The sequence below is a fragment of the Gymnoscopelus microlampas genome (genome assembly GCF_963454915.1).
Source record: "Gymnoscopelus microlampas genome assembly, chromosome: 23".
In the NCBI taxonomy this organism is placed as follows: Eukaryota; Metazoa; Chordata; class Actinopteri; order Myctophiformes; family Myctophidae; genus Gymnoscopelus; species Gymnoscopelus microlampas.
In genome coordinates, this window is record NC_139960.1 from 13975738 (window position 1) to 13993535 (window position 17798).

Consider the following 17798-nt stretch of genomic DNA (forward strand, 5'->3'; position numbering starts at 1 on the left):
ATTTTTGAAAAGCCAAAGTATAAAATAATGGTTAAAGTGGTTACACAAACGCGCTCCCGGTCTTAATGGGTTAACACAGTGTGGTGTCCCAGGGTGAATTCAGTTGACGTGCCCCCCCTACCCCCCCTCCCTGGTGACATTTACTATGGCTATAAACACACTATATTTTTATGCCTACATGAACTTATAGCTAAAGTACAGGCTCACCACAAACATGATACCATAGATCAGGGGTAGGCAACCTTAGGAACGGGAGCCAACATTGGCAACAAGGGAGGGTGATCACTGGCACACTGGCATAAGTGTGAGAGAGAGAGTTTTTTTCTTTTAAAATTAAATATAAAAAAAAAGTTTAGTCAGTTAAATTAACCCATTAAGACCTGAGGCCGCTTCTAAAAAATGTCTAAATCCTAACAGTTTTTCGGAAAAAAATGTAAAAAAAATATTTCCACGATTTTTCAAAAATAGCAGATCTACAAGCTCATAGCGCGGCACCGAGTGCCACGCTATGAGCTTGTATATCTGCTATTTTTTAATAGCCAAAGACATCTAAAGTGACACAGATGTGTTCCAGGTCTTAATGGGTTGTTAAGTGCCCTCACATCTAACTGTACTTTACCACTTTTTCGCTCTAAACCAAATCTCTTAATAATACCGATATCGCCAGAAATAGCCCATCTGTGAGCTTGTAGATCGCCCATTTTTGCACACAGAGATGGAGAGAGCCTCGTCTGGCGTAGCCAAACGATCGCGAGCAGAGATCGCAGATCTACAAGCTCACAACGCGGATATTTGACGCAAAACAACGTGTGCTGTATAGGGCTTAATAAGCGACATTATGATTATGATTTGTGGATAAACATCGGTTTGGTTGGTTAGTAACACACACCTGTTCTCGTCAGCTGCATGAGGAGGGGGTGTGGTCTTTTGGGGTGACTGGGGGGGTGGGGCTTCCTGTTCCTGTTGTGGGTGTGGCTTCACCTCTGGTACCTCCCTCCTCTTCCTCTCCTGAGATACAGAGAGAAAAGTGCATGTGCTATGTATTGTACAGCGGTGGAAGAAGTACTCAGATATTTCACTTAAGTAAAAGTAGCATTACCACAATAAATACTCTGTTACAAGTAAAAGGCACCTGTGTTCAAAATGTTACTTGAGTAAAAGTACAAAAGCATTGGCATCAAAATATACTTAAAGTACCAAAAGTAAAAGTACAAAATGTTTGAAAATAGCAGATCTACAAGCTCACAACGCGTCGCGATGCAACGCGTTGTGAGCTTGTAGATCTGCCATTTTCAAATAGCCTAGGTATAAATCGAGGCTAAAGTGGTTAATGTAGGTTTTATAATATAAAAATGTATATCTGCAAAGTAACTAGTAACTAAAGTTCAAATAATTGTAGTGGAGTAAAAGTACAATATTTGCCTCTGAGATGGAGGTGGAGTAGAAGTAAAAGTATTGAAAATTGGAAGTACTCCAGTAAAGTAACTTACTACACAGTACAGTACAGTACTGTACTGTAAATTTAAGTACATCCTACTATAATTCTAGTAACCTCTGTCCGTTTGTAGTGGTGTCACTACCCGGTTCTCCTCAGTGGCTGGAGCAATTGCTCTGATTTTGCACACAGCCATTGACCATTACCATCTGAACTTAACTGTGAAGCCCGTTTTTCAATTTCATCAAATCTCAGCTTCTTATTAGCGTTTTTGTGTAAAACACTGTCGCCATGGTTACGGGGCTGCCCAGCTATGGGACGAACTGGCTCCCGGGTTGCCAGATCATGTGCGCATATCCCCCCACGGATGCGTCGACCGGGTATGGTCTAGTTTACTTAATTCCTTTACAACACTGGTATTGTAAATGTGCGTGCGTGCGTAACTGTTCTCACCAGGTGTTTTCGAAGACGATGACCCCTGGGCGGGGTCTGACACTGGAAGCTCCGCCTATACTCGGTTTCCATGGCAACAGGGTTCTTCTTAAAGGGAGGGACAACCCTGCTGCTGGAGTACAGCGCCTAGGGGTCAAAGGTCACACCGGGGTCAAATTAAGCGGTAATTGAACCTGCCGTCAACGAGCGAGTGAGCGCAGCCAGGGCTGTCAAATCAGCATTGGCGAGACCCCCAATTTAATACGTATTTGGCCCACAGACCCCCATGTGAAAATATGTTATGCCAGGGGCCCTTATAAGAGACAAACATTCCATATTTTTCAAACATTTAAAAAAATAACAGCCCACAACACGTCGCAATGCTGGAACCACCTGGAAACCCCCTCCCTCCCAGCACCTAGATATACAAGCACCTGGATCTACAAGCTCATAGCAATGAGCTTGTAGATCTGATCAGATTTTTTTTTTTTTTTTAAGCAAACATTTTGTAACTCTAATCTTTGCTTCTGGGGATTCTACAAATGTCTTCTAAATCCTACAGTGTAATTAAAAACATATGTTTCTATCATCAGTGGTTCTCAAAACTTTTTCATGTCAAGGACCCCCAAAATTATATGTATTTGGCCACGGACCCCCATCTCAAAATATGTTGTTCCAGGGACCCCCAGATGAGAGTTCAAAATGTTCGCTTTAAAAAATATATATTCAAAGATTTGCACAAATGTTCATGATTTTTCAAAGAAATAGCAGATATACAAGCTCATGAGCTTATGTATCCGCTATTTTTGATTAGCCAAAGAGATCTTAAAATGACACTGATGCGTACCTGGGTTAAGATAGCAGATTGGCTATTTTCACAATGTTTGCCTCTTTCTTAGGTAATATTTGACCATTTTGACGCGGTACTGGTCTTATTTGTATTTTTCATTTTTATTATAAAGGTCTTATAAGTCCTTAAATGGTCACTTCAGAAATGTGCAGATACCATGTACACGTATACTGTATGTTGGTTTGTTTACTGTTGAGGCCCCCCTGGGGACCCCCCCCCAGCCTATCCTATGTAGTTTTGTGTACACCTTGGAGCATGTAGTCTACAGCAGGGGTTCTCAGCCTGTGGGTCGGGACCCCCAGGGGGGTCCCCACATGATTTTTTGGGGGGTCCCCAGATGACAGTAAAGGGACAATTTAAGGGCTTTTTTGACCTTTTCAATACCTCAAAAAGAAAGAAAAGAAAAAGACCATTATTGCATCTAACGTAATCAACAAAACTATATTATAAAAACTGGTCAAATATTGGCCAAATTGTCAAATAATATAAGAACGAGGCAAACAATTTGAAAGTAGCAGATCGGCTATTTTCACAATATTTATCTGTGGAACCGAGTCAAACTAAATGTAATGCCTCAACTCCTACAGTCCAAGTGCTTGTCAGGGTGGGGGGTCCCCAGTTCAAATTAGATTATGTTGTAAATATTGTGTTTGGATGTGGTCACTTATATTTAATGTTGATATGACACACTGACCATCAGGAAAATAAAAACATGGCACTTCTTGTCAAAAACCCTGGTCTATGGTTTTGCCACAGCAGACAAAAGCCCTCTTGCACCATCTAGTGGACAGCCTACAGCTACATTGGTTAGTATTGGTTGTTTTACTGCATACATAGTGGGAGCAGTACATTTACTCAAATACAGTACTTAAGTACAATTTTGTGGTATTTTTTACTTTACTTGAGTATGTTCAATTTTCTATACTTTTACTTCTACTCCACTACATTTCAGAGGCAAATATTGTACTTTATATAATTATTTGACAACTTTAGTTACTAGTTACTTTGAACATTTGGATTATTATTACAAAACATACATTTACCACTTTAGCCCTATTTAAACTTTGGCTATTTTAATATATCTTTTATACATTTGAAACCTGTGAAATGGCACAGTCTTCATAATGAGTACTTTCTACTTTTAGTACTTTAAGTACATTTTGATGCCAATACTGTGTGGGTGAGAAGGTGTCAGCTAGTCTGGAGCACAGAGGTGAGACAGTAACGAATAGGAGAGCTTGATTTCTTGTTCAAAATGACCGTTTTGCAGGCTGTGTGTTGGATAATGAAACCTCAGTCATGCCAGTGTTAATTAAAGGTGCGGGTTTGTTTTATAAGTGTTAAATAGCTCTATATTCTGATAGACCTTTTTCATTTTTTTTCCAGTAACAGGGGTTTCCCCATCTCTCCAGCTCTTTAATAAACATTGGATATCGGCTGAAATTGACAACCCACCAAAAAAAAAAAAAATCTGTTAAACCCATTTAGACCGGGAACACATCTGTGTCATTTTAGATGTGAGCTATAACCATTATTTTTATACTTTGGCTATTCAAAAATAACAGATCTACAAGATCGTAGCTCGGCACTCGGTGCCGAGCTACGAGCTTGTAGATCTGTTATTTTTGAAAATCTTGAACATTTATACAAATCTTTGAATACGTACAGGGTTCCCACACATTTTTAACAATGAATTTTAATAACTTTTCCAAAGTATTTGACCCCATTTCCAGGACTATAGAAATCATACAGTGCAATAATGAGACTCTTAAACCAGTGTGCCGTCAGTGCCCCAAGACAGACTCGAGCGACGGTGTCACGTGACAAAAAGAACAGATCTACAAGCTAACAACGTATCAAGTAGCACTGCATGTTACCACAATTTACCAATCTTTCACGCAATGTTAGACAAAAACAGCGTATTTCGTTGCTGTCGGGCAGAAACCTCTTATCTCCGTATTTTAACTTTTTGTGTTTTTTTGTAAATCATACAGCGTCACACAAAAGCATCAAAAGTAGCAGATCTACAAGCTGAAAACGCGGTGCGAAGCGACGCGTTTTGAGCTTGTAGATCTGCTACTTTTGCCATTTTAGAATTTGAAACTGTTTTTCTAATTTCAAAATATTTCCAGGAATTTCATGACCGTGGGAACCCTGTACGTATATATTTTTTTAAAACAACATTTTTAACTCAAATCTTTGCATCTGGGGGTCCCTGGAACAACATATTTTGATGGGGAACGGCGGCCAAATACATAATTAATGTATTTGGCCGCTTAATTTTAGGGGCCCCTTAATTTTAGGGGTCCTTGACATGAAAAGGTTTGAGCACCTCTGATATATAGCAACAATAGTTTTTCAGAAAAATTAAGACATTAGTTAGTTACCTGTTGAGCATTTAGTAATGGCGACCCAGCATGCTTTGCTGTCTTCCAGGTGAACTGTCTGTGATACTCTGACCTCCGCAACTTTGACCTTTCACCTCCTGACCTCAACCCAGCCTTCCACCGTAGGGCACTCTATACACACACACACACACACACACACACACACACACACACACACACACACACACACACACACACACACACACACACACACACACACACACACACACACACACACACACACACACACACACACACACACAGTGAAATATGATGATGTGTACTGAATGATATAATGTGTACTGCACTGTTATCATGTAATATCTGTTCTAAACCTGAATATCTCGGCTCACCCCATTGGCCACAGGCTGCTGAACGTGAACAGTGGTCACCGCTGTCTGCGGCTGTGATTGGCCGTGTGGCTCAGAGGGGCGGGGCCGGGGGGAGACTTTACCAGAGAGGAGAATGTTTATTTACACCCACAATGTGGATCAATCTATCTACTGTATGAAAGGTGCTGTAAGAAAAACATGTTTAATTGCAGTAGTAGAGGTATTCACAGTAGTAGTAGTACAGTAGTAGTAGTAGTAGTACAGTAGTAGTAGTAGTAGTAGTTTTAACAGCAGCAATAGTAGCACTAGTAATAGTAGTATTAACAGTAGTAGTAGTAGTAGTAGTAGTAGAAGTTGTAATAAATAAAAAAATCACACCTGTGTGAAGGTAGCGGCGCCTTTGATATATTTTGTCATAGATATGTGAGAGTATCTGCACTTGCACTGTTACAGCTCGAGGGTCTCTCTAGCTGTTTTAACATCGGGTTCTGTGACATGGCTGCGTTTCTACCTTTAAAGGCGTCGAGTTCCTTGGTGAGCAACTGTATTTGAACATCACGTTCATTCAATTTGAACTTATAGGACATCATTATTTCTGTGATATCCTTTGAAATTATAGGGTCAATGACTTCGCTTGTTTCCTCTGGGATAACATCACTCTTTGACCTAATTTTTGGGTCGATGACTGCGTTTTTCGGCTCCTGAAAGAAAGGACTCTTGGATTCTCGATCGTCTTTATCAAACCATTCTCTCATAACGGATGACGGGATCCCCGAGCTCAGACTTTCTATTACTACAAGCGAAGTCATAGGGTCAATGACATTGTTTGTATCCTCGGGGATAACATCACCCTTTGAGCTAATTTTTGGGTCAATGACTGCGTTTTTCGGCTGCCGAATGAAAGGACTCTTGGACACTAGATCTCCTTTGTCAAACCATTCTCGCATAACGGATGACTGGATCCCCGAACTCAGACTTTCTATTACTTCACCCTTCGTCTGTTCATCATTCAAAGATTGTATTTGAACATTACGTTCTTGTATCTTTCTCTTTCTATTCGTCATATTGGGAAGAATCTTGGACAGATCCCAAGATTCCCAAGATAAAGTTAAATTGAGGATCTAACTTTAAATAACTTACCTAGAAGGAGACTTTAGCCAAATGAATAATAAAATGAAATTATTAAATATTTCTAGATATTACTCATTGTTTATTTAGTCATTGTTTATATAGACATCTAATTCTATATTCATGACATCATAGTGATGTCATGAATAGTAACATAGTGATGTCATGAATAGTGACCAATCAGAACGTTGACGGACCTGACCAATCAGAACGTTGACGGACCTGACCAATCAGAACCTTGGCGAGCCTGACCAATCAGAACGTTGACGCAAAAGCCAGGTATAGAGGGCTAATATCCGCTCTATACCTTTAGGTATAGAGCGGATGTTAAAACAGCTGTTAAAACAGCTAGAGAGACCCTCGAGCTGTAACAGTGCAAGTGCAGATACTCTGTTACAAATTACCGAGACCAAAGTATATGGAACCACAAATACTGAAGTAGCAGCCAATGTTTCAATAACCCCTATTGCCGAACTTAGAGTCTCTATGACCTGGAAAATTCAAGGAGTCTTCGTAGAAAGCTCAGATGTCAGGAAATATGTAAATATTTCGGGAACGGGCAAGATATTTAATTTTACTGTGAGCGATCAAAGTGGAGCAGATATTACTCATTGTTTATATAGACATCTAATTCTATATTCTACCTAAAGGTATAGAGCGGCTAGAGCCGCTAATAATATCCGCTCTATACCTAAAGGTATAGAGCGGCTAGCGCCGCTAAAAAGGCGCACGTTCTGTGGTGAATTTACTGCTTGTAAGCCTTAAACTGAAAAAAAAAACATTCAATAGTATACACAGTATATGTATTTTGTATTTGTATTACATCAATCCAATGTATTGAGTGTAGATCAAAACCAGTGGTGGAAAGTAACTAAGTACATTTACTTAAGTACACTTTTGAGGTGTTTTTACTTTACTTGAGTATTTCCAATTTTTCAATACTTTCACTCTTACTACATTTTGGATCCAAATATTGTACTTTCACTCCACTACATTTAATTGAAAACTTTAGTTACTTTGTAGATTTTGATTGTTATTACAAAACCTACATTAACCACTTCAGCTCTGTATACATTTCGGCTCACAATGCGTCGCATCGTGACGCATTGTGAGCTTGTAGATCTGCTATTTTCAAATGATTTGTATAGATTTGAAAAGGGACATTCTGCATAATGAGTACTTTTACCTTTGGTACTTTAAGTACATTTTGATGCCAATACTTTTGTATTTTTACAAAGTAAATTTCAAATTTAAACTTCATGTTGACAACCTGGTCACAAAACTTAGACAAAAAATGGGCTTTCTTTATAGAAATAAAGCATGCTTTCCGGTTTTGTGTAAAAGAAACATTATTGAAGCCACTTTTCTGTCTGTCCTGGATTATGGGGACACTATTTATAGGACTGCTGCGCCATCAATTTTAAAGCGCCTTGATACAGTATACCACTCTGCCTTAAGATGGATAACTGGTGACAGTTATGGCACCCATCACTGTACCCTTTATGGGAACGCTAGCTTATCCTCTCTCTCTCAGAGGCGTGATAAACACTGGTATCTCTTCATTTTTAAAGCCATCTCAGGTATGCTCCCGCCTTATATTTGTGGTATGTTGGAGCAGAACCCTAGCTCCTACCAGACCCGCTCAAGTGATTTCCTAACACTTAAGGTTCCATTTGCTCATTCAGACCTAGGCAAAGCAGCCTTTTCTGTTAGTGCTCCATCTACTTGGAATGAGCTCCAGAAGTCCCTAAAAATCACACCTGTGAAGGTAGCGGCGCCTTTGATATATTTTGTCATAGATATGTGTTTCTACTAGAGAAACAATATTAAATCTCTGTAAATTTATTTCAAGGCTTCCAGTGGCACTAAATAGTGCCATTGGAAGCGAATCACCAAATGCATTCCAAGGTAAGTGGCAAAAACTGATCTGTCATAGCTGATAGAGTGGGTACCTAAAAAATAAACTTTGTGTGTGCGTGTGTATAAATGTGGTACCAGAAAGATATGTATGTGTTATGAAATAATCTATACAATTTATAAGCCGTACCCAGAGTGTTTATGTTCCGGAACAAATCAGAACCTTGACGGGCCTGACCAATCAGAACCTTGACGGGCCTGACCAATCAGAACCTTGACGGGCCTGACCAATCAGAACGTTGACGGAAAAGCCAGGTATAGAGCAGGACCATCGCCGTTAAAAATACATACAAAAAAAGAAGGGGGAAAAGCATGAGAAAATAAAAATATATACAAAAAAAAACATGAGGAAATAAAAAATAAACCTTGTGTATCATGTAACCCCATGACATCATAGTGATGTCATGAATAGTAACATAGTGATGTCATGAATAGTGACCAATCAGAACGTTGACGGACCTGACCAATCAGAACGTTGACGGACCTGACCAATCAGAACCTTGGCGAACCTGACCAATCAGAACGTTGACGGACCTGACCAATCAGAACCTTGGCGAGCCTGACCAATCAGAACGTTGACGCAAAAGCCAGGTATAGAGGGCTAATATCCGCTCTATACCTAAAGGTATAGAGCGGCTAGCGCCGCTAAAAATTAGATCACTGCCTTCCTTGGGTCAATTTAGGGCAATGGTTTCCAACACTTTTATTTCAGACTGTAACTGCTTTATTTAATTTTCTTATGTATCTGTTTTAGTTCTGGTAAATATTTTGAGTATATTTTGAGTATTCTTTGTCTTCTGTTATTTAAATTAATATATTTGATATGGAATTGTATATTTGTATCTCTGTGGATAAAATTGTTGCATCTCGGCTACATTGAAAATGAGGGTCTGGCCCTCAACTGTATTCCGAGTTGAAATAAAGGTTATGATGATGAAGAATTCTGGACTTTTACTTGTAAAGGAGTATTTCTACATTGCAGTATTGATAATTTTACTTAAGTAAAATAATTGAGTACTTTTTCCACCACTGATCAAAAGTGGGCCGGCCTCCTGCTCTGCTGCTGGCCTCCTGGAGGCTGGCTCTCCAGGGGGGGATGTGGGAGCTCTGCTGTCCAGAGGAGGGTGTCTCCTCTCTGGGCTGGCCTCCTGCTGTGCTCCTTGCCTCCTGGAGACAACTCCTGGAAGACGAACACACAACACACACACACACACACTAGTATAGACCGATGCCATATTATTTTGTGTCAGCTAGGTGGTGTTATGTATGTAGTTGTGTTACCGTTAGGAGCCCAGATCGCAGACATCTGAGGACGAAACATGACAGACTTCTTCCTGGAGGCAAGCTGAGGTTCTCTACTGACACCTACAGACAGACAGACAGACAGAAAGACAGACAGACAAGTAGGTGAAAACCCCATATGTTGAATAGGGATTGTATGTTTTCGAAAGCAAACAATATATTCTTATTTCATCCATATGCAGAAACATGTGTATGCGATTCCCATGGATTCCCACGGAACACTCGTTCAGGCAACGTCCTGCGTTGGTGCAAGGTTTTCACAACAAATGCATGACTTTTTTTTTCTTCTTTATTTTTAAACCAGCCAGGCGCGCAGACATCGAGGCCTTGAGGTTCGTGCCCGAGCGAGCCGCTAGACGAGCGAGTGCCCACACGTGTCTACGGGCGAGCTAGCCAAGTTGGCAAGGCGTCAGTGGTTATCATGGTAACCGGAACGCTCGCCCCCAGAACACACGCGCCCCCATTTTGTCTGTGTGGACCCCTCGCCCCGAGCGTTTCTTGTATTCTTTTTACTGAGGAATACATTTAGGGTTAGGCATTGTTTTACTGAGGTTAAGTTTAGGAATAAGTTTAGGTTTAAGCATACGGTAGTTTTACTGAGGTTAAGTTTAGGAATACCTGGTGTTGAGCGTGTTTTGGGGCAAGCGTTCTTGTATTCGTTCTCATAGCATACACCACGGTTTCTCATAGTGGGTGCCGTGGCACCTTAAGGTGCCATGAAGCAAGTGACACCTGCATCACGCAATTTAATATTCTATAATCAAATTCTTTTGACAAAATAGTGGTAATAGCCGATCTACAATGCAATGCATTGTGAGCTTGTAGATCTGCTATTTCCACTATTTTTGAAAATGTATGAACCATTCTCAACATGGAAACGATTATGACGATTATGCAAATTATCGATTATCTCAAACGTGAAATTGATGAGCAGCACTCCTCTCCAAAAGTTTAACTATTTAATGGCTGAAGCACTCAGGGTGCTCCGCCTGGGAAGAGGTGAGCTCCTGAGCGTCTTCCCATAGAAATGCATGGCAGAAAGACGCTGGCAGCTCAAAAAATGCTTCCTGTAGATGTATATCTGCCCCGTGCAACTTTTGTTCACAAAGCCTAAAGGCCACACAATTAAATCGCTAATCGCAATCATCTGTATGACAATTAATCGTCAAATAAAAATGTCATAATCATGACAGCCCAAACAATAACACGGTCATTTACGGCCTGATATTTACCGTTGTTTCAGCTAGGCTATCTGTGATAATAACGTTCGAGCACAGCAACGGTTGATAGGTTAAAACGTTTACAGGCATCAATAAATGTTCTGGACATGACATGGAAAGCTCTCCTCCGCTCATAAAACACTTTATGCGGACACAGGCCCTAAATCCTGCCCTAGCCTTGACGACCTTGCAGGCCTATAAGAAGGCTAAAATGAAATTTAGAAAGCATGTTATGTAGACAGATGCCAGACAGTCATTTGTAGACCATCCTAGAGTGTTTATAGTTTCAATGTACAGATTATAGATTTTTATTTATTTTTATTTTTTTTATATTTGATTGTGCAGGCGTTTAAAAGGGGAATTTAAACCTGTATTTATGATAATTGAGTGAAAAAGTGGTGTGGCCTGGCTAGGTTTTGGTGTTGTGGTTCAAAAAATGTATGGTGTATATTGATATTCACACTCAAGTGGTGAAACATTGATTCTGCCGTCCCAAATGTTTCCATGTCAATATGTCTATGCACAGTAGCCATATTGGAAAGAAATTGGGTCCCTTCCTTACTTCCTTCACACAGGTGTTACCAATGATACTAATGAAGGCTCTGTTCCATTTATTGTAGCACAGTTCTCAAACGTTTTGATTTCAAGGATCACCCTTACGGGTCCATTTGGTTCCATTTGTACACACCCGTAAGGGCCCATTTGGAGCCCCCTCAAGGAACCATGAGGGTACCAGGACCACACTTTGAGACCCACTGGTGTAGCAGAGCGTTTCCACTTTCCAGTGAGCCAACATGCACAATATCAGTACCCTGACTCTGTTTGACCAGAATGGAACAGAGCCTTATAGAGCAGGGGTCTTCAACAGGGGGTCCGGGACCTCTAGGGGGTCCTCAGAGCTACTATAGGGGGTCCGCCAAATCTTTGTGTGATAGGATTTATTATTATTTATTTTTTTACATTAACCACTTGAACCCTAGAATTACTTTTCTGAGGGGAACATTAGCCGAAAATAGCAGAGCTACAAGCTCTCAACGCCTCGCGCTGCGAGGCGTTGAGAGCTTGTAGATCGGCTATTTTTGGCAAAGAGGCTATAGGTGTAGAGGGGAAAAATAGCAGACTAAGTACAAAAATAACTTTAATCTGAAACACAATTTTATACAATATAGAGCAGGGGTCCCTGCTTCATCTCTCTCTCTCAGCTAGGGGGTCCTTGGCCTGAAAACGTTGAAGACCCCCGCCTCAGAGCATTAGTATCATTGTTAAGACCTGTGAAGGAAGTAAAAACAAAAAAATCCAATATGGCTGCCGTGCATAGAGCCTATTGGCCTGACAGACGAGTAGCCAGTACAAGTGTTCGTTTACCTCTCTGTTTAGAGCGGATGCCAGCCACCGGGACGCTGCCCTGGGGAGACACACTTCTGGAGCCAAACGATGTGTAACTCCTCTGGTATTCACTCATCCCCTGGAAATAGAAGAAGAAAAATAAGAACAACCACTATAATTGGTCCTGTATCGTAACCATTTAACTCTGAGAGAGGACTCATGGAATGTGTTATAGTGTAATAGCTGGCTGCGCTGATGACAAGGGTAATCTCATTATTGTATTTGATTGTGCTGCGGTGGCACACTAAACTGCATAAAGCTGATTATAATTAATCCATCATCACACAACACCGGATAGACTGGAGTTGAACAGTTTGATATCGATAACAAGCAGTCAAATCATCAAATAATCTCTTTTTATTGTAAAAGATAACATTAGTCTATCACACGTTCAGTCTGGTTAGCTGGTTAGTCAATTTATCAAGTCAATTTAATGTCAAGGAGCATTTTAGTCTTAATTCATACTTTATATTCATGGGGGAGAATTAGTCAGAAGATCAGAAGATTACTTGATTTAGTGTAGTATGCAACTTTGCCCTGTGTTTACATAACAAAACAATAAAAACATTTTAAATAACTGCTGGTATAGAGGGAAATGATGGTCAAATGATGGGTACATTTTTAATACCGGACCTTTACTTGTAACAGAGTATTTCTACATTGTGGTATTGGTACTTTTACTTAAGTAAAAAATGTGAGTACTTCTTCCACCACTGCCACTTAATCTAGGGTTAGGGTTAGGGTTAGAAAATGCAAAAAAATGCAAGTAGTTTAGATGCTTACTTACATAGCCCTGAAACATGACTGTCATATCATGAGTCATGTCGCAACTTGTTCCTGGTTTTTGACATTTCTACATTTACAACCCGTATATCTACATAAACGTTCAAATTTCAAATATAAAGTGCATACCCCACGGCCACGGATGTAAGAAGTTAAAACGCCTGGGTCTAAGTACCCATATCTTTCGTATTGTTCAATAAAAAGCATTTTAATCCGATCGGTGGCCATTTTTTTCGATTGTTCTCCTAATGCTTTCAATTATGCGCCTCTATCGGTTGGGATGTGTATTACACTCTCTTTTAACTTGTAACATCCGTGGCCGTGGATTCAGCACTTTATATTTGAAAACTGAACGTTTATGTAGATGTACGGCCGGGTTGTAAACGGAGAAAATTCAAAACCAGGAACAAGTTGACGCTTGTGACAGACAAGCTTGGCTACTTACTTACAGTGCAGTCCGTGTCCCATACTTACTAGCAGAGCTTCAAACTCGACACGACCCTAGAGCTCCATTCATTATGTGTGAAATAAACTGAACCTCGAGTGTCTCACTTGTTCACCGTAAATGTTTCATAAACAGCATGATCATGATTTTATATGAGTTATTTACCTTCAAGTTCAACCTTCAATCAGACAGACAGACTAACTAGCAGCTGAGCTGACAGCAGAACACTTCCGGTGTTTAAGACCAGAAGCCACTGCCGGTTGCCATGGCAGCGAAGCGACGCCAGCGTGCGCAGGCGTAGTCGAAGCACTTATGTGCAATATAACCTCGAGCTTATTTATTACATTTTGTCTTTCTTTATTTCATTTTCCAGTATTGTAACTGCATTTTGTCCTGTTATTTTGTAATTGTAATGTTAATATTTAGTCCAAAAAAAATGTTATAATAATAATAATAATCAACTAGGGCTGTTGAGCGATATGACTTCAACCGTAATCATGAAGTTTTTCAAACTTTTGCTAACATCTCACACGAAGCGTTGTGGGCTTGTAGATTGGCTATTTTCACAATTTTTGTATAATACAGGATGTAGTTAATAATCAGACAAATTGGTCGTAAGTCAATTATAAACTGTAAATAAAAAAACATCACATGGATGCACCTGGGACATATCATCAATGTTGTAGCCTGAGGTCAACGTCCCAGTAGTTACCCACGGTCAGTCCTCTTAAGAGCAAGAAAGGCCCCTCAGTCCGCTTCTCCGGAACTACTCTGCCGGGACTGGGGGAGAGGAGAGTCTCTGGCACGTGGAGGGACTAGGCTCATGTGGGTGGCCTCCTGGCCGGGCCCCTCCTTCGTCTCACCAGGTCCAGGACCCGAGCGTTGCACCAGACTCCCCCCGCTCCAGACATTTCACTCCAGTGTGATGGTTCCTTGGGCCGTGGTGGTACTGCAGGCTCCACTTGCGGCTTGTTTGAATGGCCCTCCTAAAGGCCTCACCGTGGATTTGTTGGGCTTCTTCCTCACGGAAGACACAGGCTGGGGCGCTAACCCATACTGCTCCTGGATGCCGTCTACATTCCGGCTGTCAACCGTCTCTCCGGTGGTCACCAAACTATTCCTGGTAGTCACGTAATCTATTCCTATGAGCCACTATAAATAGAATAACTATAAACAAATCTATTAGAGTAGATTTGCATAGTCGATTCATTGAAATAAGAAATCTGAAATGTTAAAGAAAAACATGTTTCTTGATTAATCAATGAACCCACATGATCAAGATGAAGTGGGTATTGGTCTAAATCTATTGATCTAAATTTCAGTCAGCCCTGGAAGAGAGTCATATCTCCTCCTTCTGCTCCTTCCATCGAATCAATCAACAAAACAAAACAGCGAGAAAGAAAGACTCAGTCTGCAGGTCACTCGTACAAAATTGCACCACTTTATTTATTTCATTTATCCATGTACTCATTTAAGGCTTTATAGTTTACATTTGGCTACCCACAACCCTCCCTCCCCCCCAACAAAAATAAAAAAATAAACAAAATAAACAAAATGCAGAGATTTCTTTCTCTTCTGGGCTGTGGAAGGAAAGGTCAGATGTGAAGGGGAGGAGGTCACCAGCAGAAACATTCACTTTCTCGTTTTAATTTAGTTTCAATTTGAAATATTACATTTTTTAATCCAGTGGTTGGTTCTGAACTTTTTCAATTTCAAGGACATGTTGATAATGCATTAGGGCCAGGGCCACGGACCACCCAAATGGAACCCATTTGTCCATTTGGTTCCTAACTATCAATCATTAAGCTGGAAGGCCCCCTGGAACCCCCTCAAGGACCCCCGGGCCGGGGGAGGGTCCCTGGACTCTATTTTGAGAACCATTGCTTTAATCTGTGATTTGTTTGGCATTATGTTCTGCTTGATACTGGTTGTGGACCCGGAAGCAGCAGCTACTCAACAGTCGTTTTCCAACTGGCCACAAGAGGGCAACAGATCCTGACTTTAATACCTCTGCTTGCACTCTGTCTACACTGTACATTCCCTTACTTTAAATGAAACATGCTAATTCTTTTGAGGATATGCATGCAGAACGTTTAGTTGATCCAGTCCCCTATTCACTTCTCTGTTGTCAGAAACACAGGCCACATGCTACAGCAAGAAAACTACAACAACATTCTAAAGCTGGAAGAAACATACTTCAGGGTACTGATCAGCACCATTACTTCAGTGTACTGTGCACTACACTACTGATCAGTATTACTGCACAAAGTATTGTAGAACTACCGACCAGCAATACTTCACAGAGTAACGTGTGCTATTGATCAGTAATACGTTTTTAAAAAAATTGAGTACTTTTTCCACCACTGGATGTAAGCAACACAGTTGCAGCATTGACAATAGAAAAGAACAGAAAATGGGCGTGTTAGATTTAGGTGTACCAATGTGCAAGCATACAGTAGTCCACCCAGTACTGTCAATGCTGGCACATTGGCACACCTGAATCTAATATTCATATTATTACATGCCGCTGCGTCGCTGCCAAGTTTTTACTCTTCTGTAGTTCTTAACCTTTACACGAAAACTACAAAATTCACCCACTGTCGGGCCTTCTGATTGGTCCCTGACGGACCAACCAGAAGGCCCCTCCGCATAACAAAGGTTGTACAAAAGGGTGAATTGGCCTAGGGTTCCATTCCACTTTAATGAAACATTGTGGAAAAAGGACTTCCCCTCTTAGCTGCTGCTTCACAGGTCACACACCCCTCTCTCCCCTCTGGCCCTCCCCCCCACCTCATTCAGCACAAATGGAACAGTCCACAGGCGGCAGAATGAATGAATGAATAGATCAAACCAAGTGGAACAGTCAGGCAGGCAGGGTTTATCCATCACATACTTGCTAGCTAGTGTTAGCAATCAAAATCACATAGCATGTCAGGACAAAAGTGACGACCGCAGTCCCGTTGTCGCAACTAGGTTGTGTCATTTATGCTTACAGGAAGTGCTAGGACGCACGCGCGCACACATGCACACACCCCTCACAGCCAGTGAGGTTATATAATAACAAAACCATAGCAGTGATGTGAAGGCAACATATTACCAGTCAGACCCAACTGGAGTCTACCTGCTTCTAATGTCTGTCCACAGCCACCTGGAATATAGACCAGTCCCCAGAAAAAAATTGTTAATATAGCGTTGAAATTAATTGAACCACTTTAAACCCTATTTTTATACTTTGGCTATTTGAAATGACATATATCTGCCTTTTCGAAAAACATGACAAATGTGGAATAGTTCTTGATGCATTTTAACAACACAAGCAAGTCTTGTACAGGGGTAGCCTCCCTGGAACAAAATCGTTTCAGATGGGGGTCGGCGGCCAAATATTAATTTGGGGGTTCCACGACATGGAAAAGGTTTGAGAACCTATCTACGGTAGAAAAGGCATCGCCACCATGCACATTAAAGCCTAAATAATAGCCCACAATGTCGCTTTCCGAAAAGAACAGATAGAAAGAAAATAGAACGACGCGTCGCATTGGGTATAAATGGCAGCGGGTGTTGGCTTGTAGATCTGATCTTTTTGGCAAGCGTCACAAGGGTGAACCCAGCGGCACGGTGTGAGAGAATTACAACACTTGACTGAAACCGAGCAACACCCCATGGTGTTCATCAGATACATGTGTTAACCCATTAAGACCGGGAACGCATCTGTGTCATTTTTGAGTGGTGCCAACCACTCATACATTTGACTTTGTCCGTGTGTCCGTATGTCCGTCCGTATGTCCGTCCGAATGTCCGTCCGTATGATTGGTCAAGCTTCACGTGACACGTGACAATATGTTGTCACGTGTCACGTGACAACATATTGTTGCTGATTGCAACACAAGGATGCAACCAGTTACACTTTCAAAGGCACCATTCTCTTCACACTGGGTGTGATTTTTTTATTTCTTTGGGCTATTCAAAAAATAGCAGATATACAAGCTCATAGACCCCTTAACAGACGACGTCATACTGGCTGCGTGCAGCCAGTATGCGCGCAACGAAACCCATTATATCAGGTCTCGTTAGGACGCGTCTCACTAGCCAACACACACAAGAGGGGGTTGGGGTGTGCTGAAACCAGTGCACCCCGAAACAGGTTGGGAATTGATTGCGTGAAACAATCACCTGTGCGTCCA

General features: G+C 41.1%; 1 protein-coding gene across 4 annotated transcripts in view; it reads right to left on the bottom strand.

Moving 5' to 3' along the window:
- Positions 1-13843, bottom strand: part of mdm1 (Mdm1 nuclear protein) — a 28168-nt gene extending 14325 nt beyond the window's left edge. For 3 of the 4 annotated variants that reach the window (XM_084049476.1, XM_084049477.1, XM_084049474.1), the window contains exons 1-8: positions 13618-13709; positions 12369-12468; positions 9763-9846; positions 9500-9661; positions 5458-5552; positions 5105-5236; positions 1889-2014; positions 890-1008 (exon numbers count right to left, since the gene is read on the bottom strand). In XM_084049476.1, coding sequence (XP_083905602.1) covers positions 890-1008; positions 1889-2014; positions 5105-5236; positions 5458-5552; positions 9500-9661; positions 9763-9846; positions 12369-12465 — 815 coding nt within the window. In that variant the 5' untranslated portion in view covers positions 12466-12468; positions 13618-13709. Of the gene's footprint in view, positions 1-889; positions 1009-1888; positions 2015-5104; positions 5237-5457; positions 5553-9499; positions 9662-9762; positions 9847-12368; positions 12469-13617; positions 13710-13782 lie in introns of those variants that run through there. The other variant, XM_084049475.1, reaches the window with a different exon arrangement.
- Between the last annotated feature and the right edge of the window lie 3955 nt (positions 13844-17798).